Source organism: Spermophilus citellus, assembly GCF_964194105.1.
Source record: "Spermophilus citellus genome assembly, chromosome: 7".
In the NCBI taxonomy this organism is placed as follows: domain Eukaryota; kingdom Metazoa; phylum Chordata; class Mammalia; order Rodentia; family Sciuridae; genus Spermophilus; species Spermophilus citellus.
Window position 1 is genome coordinate 30,439,535 of NC_138188.1, and position 22,179 is coordinate 30,461,713.

Genomic DNA, 22,179 nt, shown 5'->3' on the forward strand with positions numbered 1-22,179 from the left:
ATAGAGGAAATACTAGATAACTTTTATCTTTGCTTGAGACAAAAATAATTCTGTTGAGTAACTAAGCTTTACACATGAGAATCTTGTAGGAATTTTTAATATTTTTTTTCCTAGGTATTCCAGATGTGTTCTGTGTGTGTTTGTTTCCATTTCTGGGACCTAGAGAGTCTTTCTTTGTTGAAATATACTGTTACCTTATTACTTGTACTTTGATTAATTTTTTTTGTGCTAATTTGATTCTGAATGTGATTTTATTTTACTGGACTATTTCTAATGTGAGGAACTGAAGAACAAGAAACATACTCGTTGTAGATAATTTTGTGTTTAATGTGTATATATATTATATTATAGATGTAGATACATATAGTCATGTGCTGTGTGATGTTTTAGTCATCCTTGGACCACGTATTCCTTTGTAGTCCCATAAGATTGTATCCCCTAGTGACAGTGTAGCCGTCTTGGTATTAAGCATGCTCTACAGTGTTCATATAGGTTGAAGTTGCCTAATATTATATTTCTCAGAATGTATCCCCATCATTAAATGATGTGCAACTGTATGTACTTTTAAACTGTTAGAACAGATGTGAGATTGAATGTGCAGGTGATCCCACAGGCTTTCATATTTTAAACCAGCCATATTTCTAAAGCATCTAACAATTTGAATGTACTTATTCTCTCCTCCTTGGAAAAATTTTTTTTACTTTGATTTGACAGGCTGTATTTTCCTGGAATTTGTTCATTTTTATTGCCCACTTCTTCTCAGTCTTCTTTATTCATTTCTCCTTATCTTGCTAACCATTAAATGTTAACTGGCCACAAAAAGATCAGTTCTTGGACCTCTTTTCATTTGTATTTATTGCCTCAATGGTCTCATGAATTTCAATGTTTTTCTCTTTGCAAATGGCTTCCTGGTTTTTATCTCCTGGTGGGACATTCTTTCCAAGACTACACACTTTCATCCCTTAATTGGATATACAATAATCATCTAGAACTTTCCTCCAAAATTGTGCTTTTGTTTTTACCTTAAGACTCCTTGTCTTGTAATCTTTGATCTTAGATAATTAATATTCCTTACTTTCTAGTCAGAAGCCTTGAAATCATCTTTTCTTTTCTATCCTGAATTCAGTCTGTCAGCAAATCCTTTTCATTAAGCTTCAATATTTATTTAGAACTGAATCAACCATTCTTGCTGTTGGATTGTATCAATATCACTGCTTCTTTCCTTGCCTCCCAGTAATCTGTTATCAACATAGCAACAGCAGCTATATAGCAACATTGTATTGTTACAATATAAGCAGATTATATCATTTCTCTGCTTGGTGCTCTTATGGTTTCCTGTCTCAGTAAAAGTCTTTTAAGTTCTTGGAATGTCTGAGAAGGTAAGATCTGTGAGCCCCTAACTGACTTGGATCTCCTACTACTCTCCCTCGCTCACTGATTAAGCTACACTAATTCCCCTGAAAACATCATTGTTCTTGCCTCAAGGTCTTTCTACTTGATATTCCTTCTGCATAGAACAATCCTTTTTGTAGATAAACTTATAATTTGTTTTCTTATCTCCTTCAGATTTTTTTCTTTGGCAGTCACCATCTGATATACCTTCCCTGGTTACTCTTTAAAAATGTAGCCCTTTATACAGAATATGTACATATTCATTCTCTCTCCATATCCTGTTGCTTTATTTCAGTCTGTCATACCTGTTGTCACCCAACTATCATATGTGTTTCACTTTTTCAGAAAATTTTGTTTTGTTCTCTGCTATGTAGAACAGTGCATGGCACATAGTATATGCTTCTAAGTAGTTTGAATGCTCTGAATTTATAGAAGGAAAGTGAAATGGAGATAAAACATTTCTACACATATTTTATGTAGTTTATATTTTTAGACATAAGTTAAACTGATAGTTAAATAACTAAAATAATAATAAATAACGAATAATAATTAATAAAAATAAATAATAAATAAAATACTAATGATAAAATGAATAGGCTTTGGAAAAAGAATTTTAGTAGTCTGGTCAGGGAGAATTGTTTTTTGTAATAGCCAGTAAATCTTTCCTTGAAACAAGCAGCATGAGCCCAAGGGTTGTGGCACTGCCCCAACTCCTGGTCTTGGACTTCTCCATTGCATATCACCTCCAAATAGTTGCCTGGGTTATTTGTCACACAGAGAAGGTTACTGTAGAAATATGTAAAATGTATTCAGTATGTTGTTTTAAATCTTGGCACATCAGCAAGAGGTAAAGCTAGGGGAAGAGGGAATTCCTGAAGTAACTCGTGCATGCTAGGCAAACTTTCCTGCTGGATCATCTCCTCTTTTCTTGGTTATGGTAAACTCAGAAAGGAATGAAGCAGATTTCACTGATACCCATAGTGCTGTGACAGTTTTTATCAGAAAGTTGTACATTCTTAAGATTACCACAGTGTTTGAAAAAATTACTTTCACAGCAAAGAAAACATTCATGACTGACGTTTAGTAGTACTTTCATATGTTGTGCCACATTTTTGCCTCAGAGGTGAACTTTGATCTTTTTCTTGGTTCCTGTCTTTAAACCTTCTACATGGCTTTTGGTGTGTGTTATTAGAAAACATCAATCTGATTCATTTGATTTCGCTGAGGCATTTAAGTCTTCCTTATAGCTGTAAGAGCATATCATGAGCAACCAGCTTGCGTAAGTGTCATAAAAAAGGTTTCTTCCTTCAGGGAGCATCACATCTTCAGTTTCTGTATTGCTTTCACTCCCTAGTATTTGCTGTGGGAGCTCCTTTTATTCTTTCATTTGTTATTAGTAAGTTTATCTTCATTGGTACAATTTTTCCCCTCACAAAAATGTTCTTTTCCACATCTCTCCATATCTAATTCCTGATTTCTTATTTTTATGACTTAAAAATTTATAGACAGCGAAAAATATGTAAATGTTAACCTTCAGGTCAGAATCTTTTGTCTCTTGCAGTTTAAGGTAATGGGTGGAGTAGCCCATCTAAATTTTCCTCATCTTACTCTCATAGCTTCTGGAGTTTCTTCAGAATGTGGCATATTTTATTGTGCTCCTATATAAGATGAAGAATTATCTATTAAAATTACATTTTCAACATAAAAAGTTGATGTGGTGTGTAATTCCAACTCAACATTTAACTGAAATAGTAAGTCATGTTGTTAATATTGAATTGCCAGGTGTTTGAGTTCAGATAAGCTCTGAACAGAAAGAGTATAAGAAACAGTTGTGTGGAAATTGTCAAATATCTATTGTAAATTAAAGTGATATAATTTGTTTTTATTAAATGAAGGTTAAATATGAGTGCCTGGCAGAGGAAATCAAAATAGGAGACTATTATCTGAGATTACTATTGGAGGAAGATGAGAATGAAGAAAGTGGATCAATTAAGAGATCGTGAGCTATACTTCACATCCTTTTATATTTGTTTTCACTATTGGTTTCATGATTATTTCTATTATTGACCATTTATTCTTACCTAGGTATGAATTTTTCAATGAGCTCTATCATCGCTTTCTTCTAACTCCAAAAGTAAACATGAAGTGTTTATGTTTACAAGCCCTTGCTATTGTTTATGGCAGATGTCATGAAGAAATAGGACCTTTTACAGACACAAGATACATCATTGGAATGTTAGAGAGGGTAAGGATAACATTTAAGGAAACTGAATCACTGGGACTTTCTGCATGAGTTATACGTTAACGAGTTTAAATCTAACTTGGTTGAATAGTAATTTGACCAGATTAATACTTGTCCATGCCAGGTTATTTTTATTCTTATTTTTTAAGTTGTGCTTTTGAAGAACTTTAGCAATCTATTTGCCAATCTTTTAATTTAAAAGTATGAAAATGAAAATTTTAGAACCTTGCAGTAATAATTAGAAAAGGGAACTTGAATTAGCCCTTTTTTCGTTTTATAATTTTATACAATTTGTCATTCAACATTCGAACATGGTAGGAGAACAGATTAATCCATTCATTCATGTTACATGTTGTACATACCTTCATTTGTGTTTGTATTCCTCTTAATTAAACAGTTTAAATTTCAATGAACTGCTTTAGAGAGGATTATTTTACCAATTTTTAAAAATAATCATCTATGCTTATTATAGTTGTGTAACTGAGTCATGCTCTGTATGTTAGAAAACTGAATCTGAATAAGGTCACTCAACGAGAAGGGCATAATTAGGACAGAAATCCTTACTGTTTTCTGTTACACTGAATTTCACTCTTGAATTCCAATCCACTCTTCATTCCAGTGACTTCTGGCATACCATTTGTATTTAAGCCAGTACATTTTTCCTCCTTGTTTATATTCAACATGATGACATTTATATGTAACATTATTTACCAATTCTTTAGAAATTTTAATTCAAGTATATAGTTAAAATTTCTTTTCTAGGAAAATTAGATAAGTTATTATATAGAATTATAAAGGCTATAAGACATCAGACAGGCTTCTATGATTTTTTTCCTTTTTTAAAAGATATTTCTTATGAATTGTCAATTGGTTTTGTAAAGTGGTAGTAATCTTTTAATTTGTGTTTCTATTTACTCCTGACTGAATTTTCATTTATTTCAATAGTGCACAGATAAACTTGAACGAGATAGATTGATCCTCTTTCTAAACAAGTTGATCCTTAACAAGGTATAGTATTTTTGCATAAATATACTGTCCTTTCCAAGTCATATGGTTATGTAAAGATAAACTCTCACAGTTGAGTTAATTATCCAGAGATGGTTCTGTTATTATTTTCTTTTGAGTTAAGAAAACTAAACTTCTGGAGAGAGAAGTTTTTGCCAATTCCCTGAAAATTTACCCTAATATTGCAGGTGCAAAATAAAATAATGATAATAAAATTCTGAGTGGAGAGTAAGGAAGGAAACATCATTAACCAATTTTACTTTAAGATTAGATTTCAAGTAAATAAATACCTGACATAAAATGGGACATTGAATTTATCAGTATATATTTTGATGATGAAGATTAATTTGAAGATTTAAACTGGAGAATCATTTTAGTCCGTTGTGTTTTTTTTTTTTTTTTTAATATTTTAGTAGATTCTTGCTGGTTTCTCACATGAAAAAAATTGATAATTGTAGCTGGGTGTGGTGGCACATTCCTGTAATCCCAGCAGATCAGGACTCTGAGGCAGAAGGATTGTGAGTTCAAGGCCAGCCTCAGCAACTTAGTGAGGCCCTAAGCAACTTAGTGACATCCTATCTCAAAATTAAAAAAAAAAAAAATTATAATTGCAATATACAACATTAATTCCCAATTACATGGTGATGAAATAAGTTTATGCACATTTTTGTGCTTTAAAATTTGATACTAAAATTTGCATGTTTTATTCTCACTTTTATTGTGATATTTATGTTAACAAATACCACTTTTAGTAATACAAATGTTTTAAAAGAAAATATAATTAAGAATTTCAATTTATAGTTTCTTCCTTCTAAGAAATTATCAGTTTTTATTTTTCAAAAAACTAAAATTGTAAAAGATTTTTAATAGAGCAGATTTATTTCTGGTTATAGAATAATCTGTTTATTAACAAAAAGACCTTGACAGGATAATGATTTGTTCATATTATTTTTGTGGGGGATATATATTTTTTTTTTTTTTTGCTCAGAACATATTTTAGTAGAATTTTTTGCTGTGATCTCTTTTTAATATATAGTATTGCCCTTTAAATCTATTGAAATCCTGTCCTCTGAAGAGAGTCCTAAAACTACTAAGTAATACCTGTTGCATGTCAGTGGTTTTCAAAGAAACTCCAAATATCCTCTTCTTTGAGAATCTTAGACAGCACCTGCTTAACAGAAAGGTTGTAAATTATATAAAAATGTTTTCCAGAAAAATGTTAAGGATCTCATGGATTCAAATGGAATTAGAATCCTTGTGGACTTGCTTACTCTAGCACATCTCCATGTGAGCCGAGCTACAGTACCACTCCAAGTATGTATGCTTGTTTAGGTTTTTAAAACTAAGCATTCTTTGAATATAATTTTAGGGACAAAAGAATCATGGAAGTCTAAATACATGTGAATACATAATGGTTAACAAAGTATTTCTCCAATAATTCTGATAGTATTAATATCTACTAGATTCATTCACATCAAAAAAGTGAAATCACTATAACAACAATCAGAAATGGACAAAAATGATCCAGTTTTATTTTTCCAATATCTTTTGTCTTTTAAAGTAACTGCATCTCTAATATGGCTTATTTTGAGAAAGTGTGACCTTCAGGCTTTAAACTGAATTCATCAAATATGTGACTAGAAATTTTAACATCAACCAACAATGAAAATATGCTTTTTTTAAAAAGCAAATCTTTTTTATGTGTTCTTTGTAGTTATACATGCCAGTAGAATCTGATATATTTATACAAGCATGGAATATGTCTTATTCTAATTAGGATCCCAGTCTTATAGATGTACAAAATGCTGAGATTCACTGTAGTGTATTAATATATATACATAGGAAGTTAATGTCCTATTCATTCCACTGTCTTTCCTATTCCTATCCCCGCTCCCTTCCCTTCATGCCCCTTATTCTGTTCTTCCCCTCTCCCTGCTTATTTGTGTTAGCATCCACATATCAGAGAAAACATCCAACCTTTGGTTTTTTGGGATTGACTTATTTCACTTAGCATGATAGTCTCCGGATCAATTTACCAGCAAATGTCATAAAAGTCATTCTTTATGGCTGAGTAATATTCCTTTGTCTATATATACCAAAGTTTCTTTTCCATTCATCTGTTGATGGGCATCTAGGTTGGTAACTTAGGTATTATGAATTGTGTTTCTATAAACATTGATGTGACTGAGTCACTGCATTATGCTGATTTTAAATCCTTCGAATATGTAGAGAGAAGTGGAATAACTGGATCAAATGTTGGTCCCACTCCTAGTTTTTTGAGGACTCTCCATACTGCTTTTCAGAGTGGTTGCACTAATTGCATACCAGCAGTGTATGAGTGTACCCTTTTTTGCACAACCTTGACAACATTTATTGTTACTTGTGTTCTTGATTGCTGGTTTGAGTGAGGTGAGATCTCAGTGTAGTTTTAATTTGCATTTCTTTAATTGTTAAAGATGCTGAACATTTTTTCATTTATTTGTTGGCTGTTTGTATTTTTTCTTCTATGTTTAGTTCCTTTGCCCCATTTATTGTTGGTTATTTGTTTTTTTGGTGTTAACGCTTTTTCAGTTCTTTGTGTGTCCTGAGGTGCAGATAGCAAAGATGTACTCCAGTTCTGTAGGTCCTCTCTTAACATTCTTGGTGGTTTCCTTTTCTGTGAAGAACCTTTTTAGTTTGATGCTGTCCCATTTATTATTGATTTTTATTTTTTAATTCTTGTGCTTTAGGAGTCTTGTTGAGAAGTGGGTTCCTAAGCTGACATGATGGAGTATTGAGCCTACAATTTTCTACTAGTAGGTGCAGCATTTCTAGTCTAATACCTAGATCTTTGATCTGCTTTGAGCTGAGTTTTTTGCAGGGTGCAAGATAGGAGTCAATTTCATTCTGTTACATGTGAATTTCCAGTTTTCCTGGCACCATTCATTGAAGAGGCTCTTTTTTCTCCAAAGTATGTTTTTGATGTCTTCATTTAGTACGAAATAACTGTGTTTATGTGTGTTTGCCTCTCTGTCTTCTATTTGATTCCTTTGGTCTACATATCTATTTTGGTGCCAGTACCATGCTGTTGTTGTTACTATAGCTCCATAAAATATTTTAAGATCTGGTACTGTGATGCCTCCTGTTTCACTTTTCTTGCTTAAGGATTGCTTTGGCCTCTTATTTTTCCAAATGGATTTCATGACTGCGTTTTCTATTTTGTTGAAGAATCACATTGAAATTTTAATAGGAATTGGATTTACTCTCTATAGGGCTTTTGGTAATTAGGCCATATTGACAATATTAATTCTGCCTATCCAAGAACATGGGAGATCTTTCCATTTTCTAAGGTCTTCAATTTCTTTCTTTAGTGTTCTGTAGTTTTCATTGTAGAGATCTTTTATCTCTTTTCTTATATTGATTCCCACGTATTGTTTGTTTTTCTAAATCTATTGTGAATGGGATAGTTTCCCTAATTTCTCTTTCAGCTGATTCATTATGGTTGTATAGGAATGCAGTTGATTTATGGGATTAATTTTGTAGCCTACTACTTTGCTGTATTCATTTATGAGTTCCAGAAATTTTTTGGTGGAGTATTTGCAGTCTTCTAAATATAGGATCATGTCGTCGACAAAGAGAGATAGTTTGAGCTCTTTTTTTCCTATTAGTATCCCTGTAATTTCTTTCTTTTACCTAATAGCTCTAACTAGAGTTTCAAGGACTATGTTGAATGTCCTGAATTAGACTGAATGATTGCAGTGTTTCTGCATTTAGAATGATTTTGGCCTTGGGTTTGTCATATATAGCTTTTACAATGTTGAAGTATATTCCTCTGTCCCTAGTTTTTCTGTGTTTTAAATATGAATGGGGTTGTGGCTCAGTGGCAGACATTTGACTAGCATGTGTGAGGCACTTGGTTCAATCCTCAGCATCACATAAAAATAAACAAATAAATGTACATCAACAACTAAAAATATATATTTTTTAAATGAATGGCTGTTTTTTGTCAAATGCTTTCTCTGTATGCTTTGCCTTAAGGAACCTTGAGACCTTATTGTAATCCAACCAAGAGAATAAAACTTCTGATCTACTAAATGGCTTTTTTGATATCTAGTTTATAAAAGGGATTTGACTGGATGCAGTCGTGCACGTCTATAATCCCAGTGGTTCGGGAGGCTGGGGCAGGACGATTACAAGTTTAGAGCCAGCCTCAGCAAAAGTGAGGTGCTAAGCAACTCGGGGAGACCCTGTCTCTAAATAAAATACAAAACAGGGCTTGGGATGTGGCTCAGTGGCTGAGTGCCCCTGAGTTCAATCCCTAATACCAAAAAAAAAAAAAAAAAAAAGGCATCTGTACTTAGCATATTTGATTTCTTTCCTTCCTTCCTTCCTTCCTTCCTCCCTCCCTCCCTTTCTTCCAGTTTTGATTTGTGTTTTGTTTTGTTTTTGTTATTGTTTTTTAGTTTTAATTTCTTGGTGTAAGGAGATGTTAGAGTTGGGATTTTTGGATTTGGATTTTCTTTTGTGACAAAAACTTCTGATGAATATTTAGAATATGGGCTTTTTCTGTTACCAGGTGTGAATAGGCAAAAATCATAATGCTTATATATGCTATTCTATTCAGGACCTATTCTAGTACATGTAATACATTTACACTTTAAATCTCCAATAGCTTTATTATGTTGTTACCATCATTTTCCCATTTTACACTGAGGAAACTGAGGGACAGAGAGACTTGAGTACATTGCCAAAGGTTATGAATGGCAGATCCCAGAAGTCTGTCCTCTTAACCATGTTGCTGTACTTCTCTATGTGAATCTAACTGGAAACTGATAGTTAAGAGGGTATTTTAAAACCATGTTGTACTAAAATACAGTAACTACATGAAATTTCTGGCAGGAAAGTGGGGGGAAAGTTAACTCATATATTGTTGATGAGACTACAAATTAGTACAGCCGCTTTGGAAAACAGTATGAAGATTTTTCAAAAGAATAGGAATAGAACCACTGTATGACCCAGCTATCCCATTCCTTTGTATTTATCCTAAAGAACTAAAATCAGCATACTGTAATAATATAGGCATATCGATATTTATAGCAGCACAATTTATAATAGCCAAGTTATGAAACCAGCCCAGGTACCCATCAACAGATGAATGGATAAAATGTGGTATATACACACAATGTAGTTTTTGTCAGCCATAAGAAAGAATGAAGTCATGGTATCTGCTGTTAAATGGATGGAACTAGAGAACATCAGTGTTTTCTCTCATATGTGGAAGCTAGAAGAAAAAGAAAAGGAGTAAAAAAAAGGATCTCACAACAATAGAAGGGAAACTAATAGATTATATACAGAGATAGAAAAGGGAGAAAAGGAAGGAGGATGTGTGGAAGTCCTAGAGAACAAAATCTACTAAATTATGATATGTTCATGTATGAATATACTATCATGAATTTCACTTTTATATGCAGTTATAATGCATCATTTAAATAATAGGTGGGGCATTGGAGCAGAGCAAGGGAATCGGGAGGGAGTTGAGAGAAAGGGAGATACTAGAGAATGAGATTGATCAATTTGTGCTTATATGAATATGGCATAATGAATTCCATAATTTTATATAATTATAATTCAATAAAAATAATCCCATAAAAATAACATTCTATCCTCATCAAACACTGAAAGAGAAAATTATAAGAATTATCTATAGTGTTAAAAGAGAAAATGTCAATCTAGTTTTGCAGATTTTAATTGGCTTTACATGTGATTCTAGAATTGAGCTCTAGTCTAAACCAAAAATGGTTCAAGATGCTCTGTACCACCAGATGGGCAGGTTATACTTATAGCCAGGGAAAAGGAAGTAACATACAGAAAATGGAAGTTGGGTACAGAAACAGCTCAGTTGATTACAGTTTGCATCTGTCATATATGAGCATGTTTGAACATTTGTTTAGCTATGGTTGACTAAAGTTGTGATTGAGATGGTTATTTTTCATAAGAGTGGATTGTAGTATGTTTATGCATCAAGTTAGATTACTATTCAGTATGTATTGAGAAATGTTTAGGACAAACCTAAATTATGTATGAAGGCAGCTTTAGTTCAGACTTAATTCATTTTAACAGTAGTGCAGGTAATGAATTGAAACTAAATATTTAAAACCACTAAACCTTTGTTAGCATTTCAACTCTTTGATCTCAGATGCTTATTGAAACTCTTGACAGAGTGAGTTTTTTCCTCAAAATAACCTGTAATATTTTGAGCATTGTGTTTTAATGGTATTTATTTATTTAACCACTTGCAGAATGCTACTAAAACTTTAGTATCCTGAAAACTTATTAATAAGCATAGGAAGTGTGAATATTTTAAATTTAATATAGATTGTTAAATGGATTTAGGAAAACATTTATTTCAGATGCATATTAGGAAGTAGCTATTTTTGGTTATTTGGCTAGGTATTTAATTCTTAAATATTAAAATAATGTTACTTAAACTTTTGAATTGAGTTCCAAATGGGAAATAAACCCCCAAATTTTGTTTTATGATGTGTGCCCCCTTAGATTTCTGTGTTGCAAAATAACTGAAATCTTTTTAAAATTTAGAGCAATGTAATTGAAGCTGCTCCAGACATGAAGAGAGAGAGTGAAAAGGAATGGTATTTTGGCAATGCAGATAAAGAAAGGAGTGGCCCCTATGGATTTCATGAGGTATGTGTTTTAGAGAAGCTTTTTGTGAAGGTCTCCGCCTTTCTTTTGCCCTCTTGCTTAGCACACAGCGATGTATAATATTGTTGTCAGTTCTAAGGGCCCTGTATCCCATTTATATGGGAAGGAGTAGATGGCTTGCACTTTTGGAGAAGCTCACATGCATACACAATTGTGTCTTCAAGTCTTGTTTAAAAACTATTGTTAAGGAGGTAACACTCAGGTTTTTAACGAATTTCTATGTAACAATTGCTCTCTATTGTCTGTTGTTGTATTTCTTTCCTTTTTTTTTTCTTGTTGATACTGTTTTGAATCTTGCCACATGTTGAGCAAGCATTCTGCATCCCTAGCCCCAATTTCTAAATAATTATGTCAACTATTATCAGTGGTATGAACAAGTAAGTTTTAATATGTACTCTTAACATTGAATATTGAACATTGCCTATTCAGTTCAAGAACTAATGGTAGTTTCACTTTGCATCTGCAATATTTGATCTTGATCTCCCATCCTCAGCCTTTCTGGCTCAGTGGGAAATTGGCCAAAGATGGTTTTCTGGAGGCCATGCCTTTTTCTCTTACAAAATTGGTCATTTTTACTCTTTCTAGTATCCTGCAATTGACCAACTAAATGGGTTTTTTTTTCCTATTATTAGCCAAACTTGGATTCCTAAAAGCTTATCAACAAATTTTTTTTTAAATACTGAACTTGGATGTTTATTTCACAGTATATTTCAATGATAGTGTATTGCTATTTTATAGTGTCTTCCACTTTCATATGTATTTACTATGATTAATATTGGCAAATTTTTCATTTTATTTTATCTGTCTGTAATAATGATGCCTTTAATCAATTAAGATGCAAGAATTGTGGACCAAAGGAATGTTAAATGCAAAAACCAGATGCTGGGCTCAAGGCATGGATGGATGGCGACCACTTCAGGCAATACCCCAGCTTAAGTGGTGTCTGTTAGCCAGTGGACAGGCTGTTTTGAATGAAACTGATCTTGCTACCCTCATATTGAACATGTTGATCACAATGTGTGGATATTTTCCAAGCAGGTAAAATATAATTAATATTTTAATGATTTCCAGGGCACCCAGAGATATCTTGTTTTTCTCATTGGTATGGATACTTCTTCAGTAACATCATGGGATTACCCTGGCTATTTAAAACATAGGTGTCCTATTTGTGGCCTTGGGGGAGTGCTGCTTTGGCCTTTAGAACTTTTTGAAACAGATATAAAAGAATACTTAACAACAGCAAGTGCTGGCGAGGATGTGGGGAAAAGGGTACACTTGTTCATTGTTGGTGGGACTGCAAATTGGTGCAACCAATTTGGAAAGCAGTATGGAGATTTCTTGGAAAGCTGGGAATGGAACCACCATTTGACCCAGCTATTCCCCTTCTTGGTCTATTCCCTAAAGACCTAAAAAGAGCATGCTACAGGGACACTGCTACATTGATATTCATAGCAGCACAATTCACAATAGCAAGACTGTGGAACCAACCTAGATGCCCTTCAATAGATGAATGGATAAAAAAAAATGTGGCATTTATACACAATGGAGTATTACTCTGCATTAAAAAATGATAAAATCATAGAATTTGGAGGGAAATGGATGGCATTAGAGCAGATTATGCTAAGTGAAGCCAGCCAATCCCGAAAAAACAAATGCCAAATGTCTTCTTTGATTTAAGGAGAGTAACTAAGAACAGAGTAAGGACGAAGAGCATGAGAAGAAGATTAATATTAAACAGGGATGAGAGGTGGGAGGGAAAGCGAGAGAGAAGGGAAATTGCATGGAAATGGAAGGAGATCCTCAGGGTTATACAAAATTACATACAAGAGGAAGTGAGGGGAAAAGGAAAAATAATACAAGGGGGAGAAATGAATTACAGTAGAGGGGGTAGAGAGAGAAGAGGGGAGGGGAGGGGGGATAGTAGAGGATAGGAAAGGCAGCAGAATACAACAGACACTAGTATGGCAATATGTAAATCAATGGAAGTGTAACTGATGTGACTCTGCAATCTGTATACGGGGTAAAAATGGGAGTTCATAACCCACTTGAATCAAAGTGTGAAATATGATTTGTCAAGAACTATGTAATGTTTTGAACAACCAACAATAAAAAAAATTAAAAAGAATAAATACTTTGGAAATTATTGGTAAAGTAACTGAAAAGCAACCTTCTGTGGGAAATTTCAAATAAAACCCGAGACCTACCAGCTATGCTGGTAATAATTTTTATGTGAATTAGGTATGAATATTTTGAAATAGATATACTGTAGTCCATAGTCAGTGGTGAGTTCCTTATCTGTCATGTCAGCATCCTGGTGTAGCAGTGTTTCTAGGCCCACACCTCGTTCTACTTAACTAGTGAAGGTAAGGATGTATTTTCCTATGGCAGTCATAACTCTTGCACAGAACTTTTCAGTCTGTATAAAATACTTGCATATACATCTTTTTATTACTACACTACCTTGTGATGGAAATTACTAAAAAATGTCACATATTTTATGACACTCAAGGTATTCATGGTTCTAGTTCTCTTTAAAAATTAGACTAGACTCAAAACCATACAACCAGTATGTAGAAGTAATATGGCATTAAAATTAAGTCTGTATTTGAAAAATACTGACTATAGTTAAATTAAAATTTAGATTTATGTGACAGAAGTTTGATATGCCCTTTGGGGGGGTCTATCCACTGACAATGTATTAGACAACACAAAGTTTAATCAATTAAATAATAAATAAGAGTCTTTGGCTCTTCTAGGGTACAGTTTTTCAAGGAAATCTTATGGAAGGATATGAAGTCATATTAAGCAGCCAAATAGATTTAAACCAAAATATCTAATCATGTTCCCAGCTGTATGAGAGCTTAGTCTTCATTAACAAAAAAGTAAGGTAACTTGCTTCATGCCTAGAAGAACGCTCTGAACATACAAATTTTAATAAATATATTAAATGTTAACCATAGAAAATATTTTCTAGGGATCAAGATAATGCCATTATTCGGCCTTTACCCAGAGTGAAAAGACTACTATCAGATAGCACCTGCCTTCCCCATATTATTCAGGTGAGTTCCTTTTGTGTTATTGAACTAGGAACAGTATTTTAAGAATTATTTTCTCTTATTTAATTTTATTATGCATCCTCATCTTTATTATAGTCTGTTTCATTCTGATAACTAAAAGGTGCTTTATAGTTTGTAGTGCAGTTTGATATTAACTGCTGGCTCCTGCCATAGAAAGACATGGAGGCTTATACCTTAACAGATAAACTAGCACATGCCTCAGATTTTGATTGTTCTCAGTTACATGTTTTTGTGTGTAGCAACTGATGATTCAAAGAATTGAGTTGGAATTATATAGGATTTACTAAAGACATTTTTCTTTTTCTTCTTCTGCATTCTTCTATTCAAATTAAGTTACCTAAACTCAAATTAGGATTAGACAAATCGGGTCCCAGAGATTTCATAGGTAGTCATTTCCCCCCTATCTATTAATTATTTTTGTCAAATCTAATTTTTTTAGACCTTAACTACTCATGGTTGACTTAAGAGCATTGCTAGTAATTTATACCATTTGTATATTAGTGTGGAAGAGATAATGACTCAATGTATATATTCTTATATTCATGTATTACTATTAAGTGCCTTGTTAATCACTGATACTGAAAAAGTCATGTACAAGAATACAGTTTTTTTTTCTTCTAACTGTTGTTATTTAAGCATACCAACATTTAAAAATTTGTATGCTTTTCTATGTGGACATTTCTGTTAAGACCTTTATATGAAAAAGCAGTGTAATTATTTCTTTAAACCACTACCATCTCGCCCACAGGACTATGTGACTGTGTATTGTTGGAGGGACTTGTTTTCTGTATAGGTCCTTCTCAACATTAGATAAAATGTCATACTCAGAAAATTAGCATCTCCTAAACATGTTTCCAAGAGTCTTGAAACTGAAAAGAATAAAGTAAATGCAAATAGCATTAAATTTAAGGCCAGGAGGGAATGACTGAAAAGATTTTAAGAAATATAGCACTATAACATGAAGCTTGGGAGGAGATGGAGAAGTGTATGTTTTCATTAACCAGAAACTTTTAGCACCTTATGAACAAAATGATAGAAGAATTACTTACATTTCTAGCTTTTAATAGCATATTCCTTCTACATTTTTAATACTGCTTTTAAAAATTGTTTCTTTGGAGTTTTTTTCCCCCCTTAATTTTCTATATTCTCACATACCGTAGTCTTGCTAAAACACAGGTAGTAGTTTTCAGAAACAATATTTACATTTGGAAAGGGATTTCTGTACTTCATTTGACTTCAAGAATTGTCACCAGTTTGACTATATGGTACAGCTTTCAAATTTTTAGAGTGTTCTAAGATGCAGTGAGTTTTCTGGCATAGTGACAACATGAAATACTTTGAGCTTTGTTTGATAATTTCCATAACATCAAATATTGAACTCTATACTAGAGAAAATTCTGTGTTCTACTTTCTTAATTTTTTTCTTTGTAAAGTATCTCATAGTATGAAATACTTAAATACTTTGATAAATAGATAAGACACCAAACACACCAAAAATTTATATTGTTTACTTAAAAAACTTTGCACCTGTAATTTGGATCTAGTACTTCTTCATTGTCCCCCCCCCCCCAGGTAAAATTTGACCCCAAATTGGAGATTATTTGGAAGCAACTATTTAAAGAAAATAGAAGTACCACTTTTATTAAGTTTCAGAGATAAAATTTTTACAATTTTTTATCAGCTGTTTATTCTGTTTGGTTTTAGAGTTAGCCCAGATTCATGATAGTGATATCATATTTCCTTCAGTATTTCTAGTTCAGATTTCTAGAGGTCACATCTTTCAGTACTTGTAGAAGTAGTACTGTGTGCTGCTTCTAGTAATTGTTTTAGCCTCTTGCCTTTAGCACCACTCCTAAATCTACTTTGTAGTGCCATTTCATCAATAGGTGTTCAATACTCTGCTTCTTGAGTTCTTAAGTAGCATTCAGAGGATTCTTCACATTAACTCAATTGAACCAAAACTAAACATGTAGTTAATTTTTTTTTGTTTTGTTTTTTCCTTTTTCTTTTATCATTAACAGAAAAAAAATCTATTTAGGAACATTCTCAAACAGGAAGCAATTTTACTTGTAAAATTATGACAAAAGTAGCTCTAGGCATATTAGGGATTTTTGTGAATATGATTTGATCAACTTTCAATTAATATTTTGCTATCTCCACTAAATGTTTCAGTGAGTACACACGCACACACACACACACACACCTGTGTGTGTGTGTGTGTGTGTGTGTATTTATTTATTTTAACCAGGGATTGAACCCAAAGGTGCTTAATCTCTGAACCACGTCCCCAACCCTTTTTTATATTTTACTTAGAGATAGGGTCTTGCTAAGCTGCTTAGGGTCTCAGCCTCCAGAGCCACTGGGATTACAATTGTGCACCATAGTACCTGGCTAGAATAAATCATTTTTCAAATCTGACTTGAGTCTGGTAGATAAGCTTACTGAATTGCATGAATTTTTATAACTTATATAACAAACAATAAACCTCAAGTTAGGATGTGTGTGTGTGTGTGTGTAAAATGAATAATGATATTGCAATTTTTTTATAACTTATTAACCAGAACATTTTATTCCTGTCTTCAGTTACTGCTGACGTTTGACCCTATCCTTGTTGAGAAGGTTGCTATTTTGTTATACCATATCATGCAAGATAACCCACAGTTACCTCGTCTTTATCTGAGTGGAGTGTTTTTCTTTATCATGATGTACACTGGTTCCAATGTGCTTCCTGTTGCTCGGTAAGAACTTTAAAGATAACTTATGTTAAACATTATCTGAATTAACCATAGGCAGATTTATGTATTGAACTTTATCATTACTTATCATTGCTTTAATTTTTTATCATAAAACTACATAGCTACACTAAAATTTGGAAAGTAGGATAGGGAAAATTAGTCAGAATTGTACCACTTTACCACATCTAATATAAGAATTTTGTCATCTAGTATTTTAATATATATTTAATTAACTACATTCATATTATACATGCAGTTTTACATTTCATTTTCTTACAAATACTCAGTAATATTCATATTGTTACATAGCCTTAATATGACCACACTTTAAAAGTCTTTCTAGCACATTTAAGTTCTTAATCAGAAATTGAATAATTTGGGAATATGGATTTATGAATTGTCTATTTTTAACCTATAAAAAATCAAATCTTTAGAAACCCAAAATCACTAAAACCAAATCAGTTCCTATATCTGACAAGTGATTTATTTTTCTTTCTAGGTTTTTGAAATACACACATACCAAACAGGCTTTCAAATCAGAGGAGGTAAGCCAATTTAACCTCTGAATACTTAATACCCGAGTAAGCTCCATAGTTTCCTGAATATGTCTGCTTCTTAGTGTACAACAAGTACCTGAGGGAAGACCTATTTTATTCATCCTTGTACATTCTTTGTGGTTCCTTGCAGACAGAAACTAAGCTAAACTTTTTTAAGCTTTTTGAAAACATAAGCCTTTTGGACTTATATTGAAATTGCAGCTAGGAATTATATACTGATACCTCTATGAATATAAGTTGTTCTCTTTAAGATTTAGATTAATGATTTTTATAAATATTTCACTAAATACTTCAATCTCATATAGTTGGCTAAGATTCTTTTTGTTCAGATCCCAAGGTAGAAGAAGTACTCACTTTCTTTTTTGAAGTTTCCCAATTTTTCACATGTTCTCAAATGTTTGTTTAGGAGACTAATCAAGACTGTTACACCACTTTGACAGTAGGTACTAACCAAACTGTAGGATTTATAGAATAGCCATTGAAGCCCTAAAAATTAATCCATTTGTCTAATAATATATGGCAGTATAATTCCCATAGCTTTGTGTAAATAAAAAAAAATGAAAATATAAAAAAGGTTTTATAAAAATTGTCTGTAATGACACTACCTTAACATGGTATTAGGCATTTGGGGGTATTCTCTCTTTTTCCTTTATTTCTGTGCAGTAGTACATGTGTAATCTTCAAATATTGTATGAGAAATTATACATACAATTTCACCTAAGTATTTTGAATAATTACAGCAGAATAGTATTTATAGCAAAATTCTGAATGCAGAAATTACCAGATAATAGAGAACAGAATGGGGCGGGGGTTGGGGTTGTGGCTCAGAGGTAGAATGCTCACTTAGCCCGTGCATCGTCTTGGGTTCGATCTCCAGAACCACATAAAAATAAGAAAAATAAAGATATTGTGTCCAACTACAATTAAAAAATAAATATATATAAAAAAACAGAATGAGCAGATTTTCACACAAAAGTTTAAGAGATAGTGAATTTCTTTTATTAACAAAAACATGAAGATTTTTGTTGCCTAATTTATCTTTGTACTAAGTTGTAAAGCCATGTTTAAGTGTATTCCCCCATCTGTCCTATCCTGGAGAAGTAAAACATCTTAAACTAGAAGGAGACAGAAGAAGATAAAAAAGAAAATTTATAGTTTTAGAATTTTCTTTCGATCAGGTAAATAAGAGTATAAATTTTTAGTTATGACAATTAGGATCAGTAGCCTGACTCCATTTGGCCAGCCTGAAGATATGAACTTGTCAAAACAGTTAATTATAATTAGTTTGAGAAGAAATTCTCCATCAAACTCCTAGTCACATTTCATGAGATGACCTCTTTAAAATCTTTAAGATCTTCTGAACTTGTTTTTGAAAACAGAAGCAGCAGATACATAGGAACTGTAGCCAACAATGTTATGCAAAATACCTGATATCAGTCTTCAGGGGACCTTCCTTGTGTTGTTCACTACTGTTCCACAGGGTCACATGCTGTCCTGAACAGCAATGGCAGCTGATGTTGAGAAGGTTAAGACTGCAGCAAGGTGGGGGCTTCTCCATTTTACCTTGGAGCTCATGCCAAGTCAGTTTGCCCCACATGTTCAACTTCACATTTTGCTAAAGCATAGAAGCATTTTGTTGCAGTGTGTTCTTTCCTACAGTGCTCATTAATCATATTCATTATCAGAAAATTGAAAGAGAACTTTAGTGTTTCTGACTACATTTTGTTTTGTTTTAAAGACAAAAGGACAAGATATTTTTCAGAGAAGTATACTTGGGCACATCCTACCTGAAGCAATGGTTTGTTACTTAGAAAATTATGAACCTGAAAAATTTTCCGAGACTTTTCTAGGAGAATTTGATACACCAGAAGCAATCTGGAGCAGTGAAATGAGGTAAATAATCAGTTATATTTTGTACCCAGAATCTTTGCTGCTGGTCATCTGGTTTGAGTCTTGTTGAAAGAAATGTTTCACTAGTTTGCTAACATAAAACAACAGTTAATTGTTGGTGCCAAATCAAGTGATAGGTTTTGACGAGGCCTTAAGCTTTTTGTTCTGACATGATTTGACAAAACTACTGTTACCTTAATAGAGCTTTATGTAAGAGTATGGCCTCCTACCACTAATGCTTCTTAAATCAGTTGATATAGCTTGTAAGATTTTAGGCAGCAAACTGATGATATATATGTAGGAATAATTAGCAATAAAATCAAAACATATCTCTTGGATGCTTGGAAATAGGATTGTACTCCATTGATTATAAACTATGCCCACATAGAATGGATCAGACCAAAGATACCCAAAATAGATTCAGATTGAGGGCTCCTAGCCAGCACATTTTGACCTTTATTGAGGGGCTTGCATTGCTAAGTAATGGAATGCCATAAGAGAAGCCTGTGGAAATGCAGAAAAAGGAAAGGCACAGAATTAGTTGGCAGTGACTAACTAGGCTCTGTCCAGGAAGGACTTGACAGTTCATAGGTCCAGGGTCAAGACTGCTTGTTTGTGGAGAAGCCCTTAGTGCTCTTTCCTTAGATGGCATGTGATCTGAGTTACTCACAACTCTCAAGCTAGCTTCATACTCCATGCCACCTGCTGGTAATTATTAAACTTCTGGGGTAGAGTGACCTATCGGCTTGTCTCATAGTGGCCACTAGTTTTAATGTATTCTGTATAGCATTCATATTTTCCACTGGGAAAAATACATATTATATGAATATGAATAAAGTAGCAGCACAGTTTTGTTTGTGTAATATTTTTCTTCTGAAATTGGCTGAGTCCCCATCTAAAAGATGAATCTCTCTGTACATTGACCAAATCAATTTTCTACTTATCCTATTAACTTATATGAAGTTAATTAACATAAATACTATATAATGAGCTTCTTTGGAATGATGGTAAGCTTGCCTTTCCTTTCTGAACCCTCATGCATGCAGACACCATGCCATTTGACCTTGTAGTGACTGATTTTTTTTTAACAGGACTGAGCATATTGCTGATATTTATAGGTAAATAAGATAATTTTATTTCTATTGAGTATTTTTACACAATAAGATTAGAATACCTTGAGTAACTTACTTTGAGGCTGTAATATTAGGCCAGTAATTGAGTTATTCTAGAGAAGATCCATGTAAGTATCTTTTATGCTGACCTATCTTAAGCTTCTCTTTAAAGTTTGATAATTCTATCAGAATGATTGAATGGAGGTTTCTATGATTGTAGGCGCCTCATGATAGAGAAGATCGCTGCCCATCTTGCTGATTTCACACCTCGTCTTCAGAGTAATACAAGAGCACTTTATCAATATTGTCCCATCCCAGTTATCAACTATCCACAGCTAGAAAATGAACTATTTTGTAATATTTATTACCTCAAACAACTTTGTGATACACTCCGATTTCCAGATTGGCCAATTAAAGACCCGGTAAGTTCAGTGTGTGCCTTCGGAAACCACACAAACAACCTCCTAACACTTCTGGGTAGTTGTTTCACCTGTGATAAAAAAGGATATTAATATTAATTAACTTAATACTAAGTCAGGATAACTGACTTAATATTAACAGAATAACTCTGAGTGTGTTTAACATATTTGGACAAATCTCAAACCAAAAGGTAATGTTTTGAGGGAGTATTAAGAACTTTAGGATTTTGAACCTGTATAACAAAGACAGAACAAACTCCATGTGTATAACACAATAATGCTATAATAGTTTGGCGGAAGCTTACCTTTCTAGCAGATTGATCAAGCTCCTGGGTGCTGGAGTCAGAGTTCAGCTTGGCCATTAATAGCTCTGCTTAAAACATTACCTTATTTCTCCAAGCTTCAGGTCTCATCTTCAAAACGGCAGTAAGAGCTGGGCACAGGGGCATATGCCTTTAGTGCTAGTGACTCGGGAGGCTGAGACAGGAGGATTCTAAGTTCAAGGCCAGCCTTAGCAACTTGGCAAGACCCTGTCTAAAAAAATAAAAAGAACTGAGGATGTAGGTCAGTGGTAATGCACTCCCATGTTCCATCCTCAGTACAAAAAAAAAAAAAAAAAGTAAAAAATAAAATGGCAATAATAGTAATTGTAACAGTTGTCTCTGATGGTTGTGAAGATTAAGAATTCATTAAGCATAATTCCTGGCACACATAAATAACGGTAAATGTGACCTGATTATTTGTATAGCAGTAGGTGTTATCTGTCCATCCATGGTGTCCTTGGAACCCCATTAACCTGAGTCCTTGTAAATCTTTGGGGAGCCTAGAATAAAGTAGGCCTGGATGACATGTTGTTCTATTACTATAGCAGAAATTATATCATTATCATTACCATTATTATTAAAAGATTTCAGATCAATTGCCATTTTTGTACCTCAAGTCACTGCCTGTTCATGGTGCTTTCATAAAGATAAATAGACTCTGGAACTTGTTCAGGATTCAAAATGAAATGATACAAAACGTAAAGGCTTTTTAGTCAGACCTAGGTTTG

The 22,179-nt window shown here is 33.3% G+C and overlaps 1 protein-coding gene across 2 annotated transcripts in view; it reads left to right on the top strand.

Moving 5' to 3' along the window:
• DNAJC13 (DnaJ heat shock protein family (Hsp40) member C13) overlaps window positions 1–22,179 on the top strand; it is a 124,063-nt gene that overhangs the window by 54,578 nt on the left and 47,306 nt on the right. For both annotated transcript variants that reach the window (XM_081300893.1, XM_081300894.1), the window contains 11 exons: window positions 3,288–3,391; window positions 3,478–3,637; window positions 4,580–4,642; window positions 5,852–5,953; window positions 11,216–11,320; window positions 12,174–12,376; window positions 14,313–14,397; window positions 16,999–17,153; window positions 17,650–17,695; window positions 19,446–19,600; window positions 20,930–21,131. In XM_081300893.1, coding sequence (XP_081157019.1) covers window positions 3,288–3,391; window positions 3,478–3,637; window positions 4,580–4,642; window positions 5,852–5,953; window positions 11,216–11,320; window positions 12,174–12,376; window positions 14,313–14,397; window positions 16,999–17,153; window positions 17,650–17,695; window positions 19,446–19,600; window positions 20,930–21,131 — 1,380 coding nt within the window. The remainder of the gene's footprint in view (window positions 1–3,287; window positions 3,392–3,477; window positions 3,638–4,579; window positions 4,643–5,851; window positions 5,954–11,215; window positions 11,321–12,173; window positions 12,377–14,312; window positions 14,398–16,998; window positions 17,154–17,649; window positions 17,696–19,445; window positions 19,601–20,929; window positions 21,132–22,179) is intronic.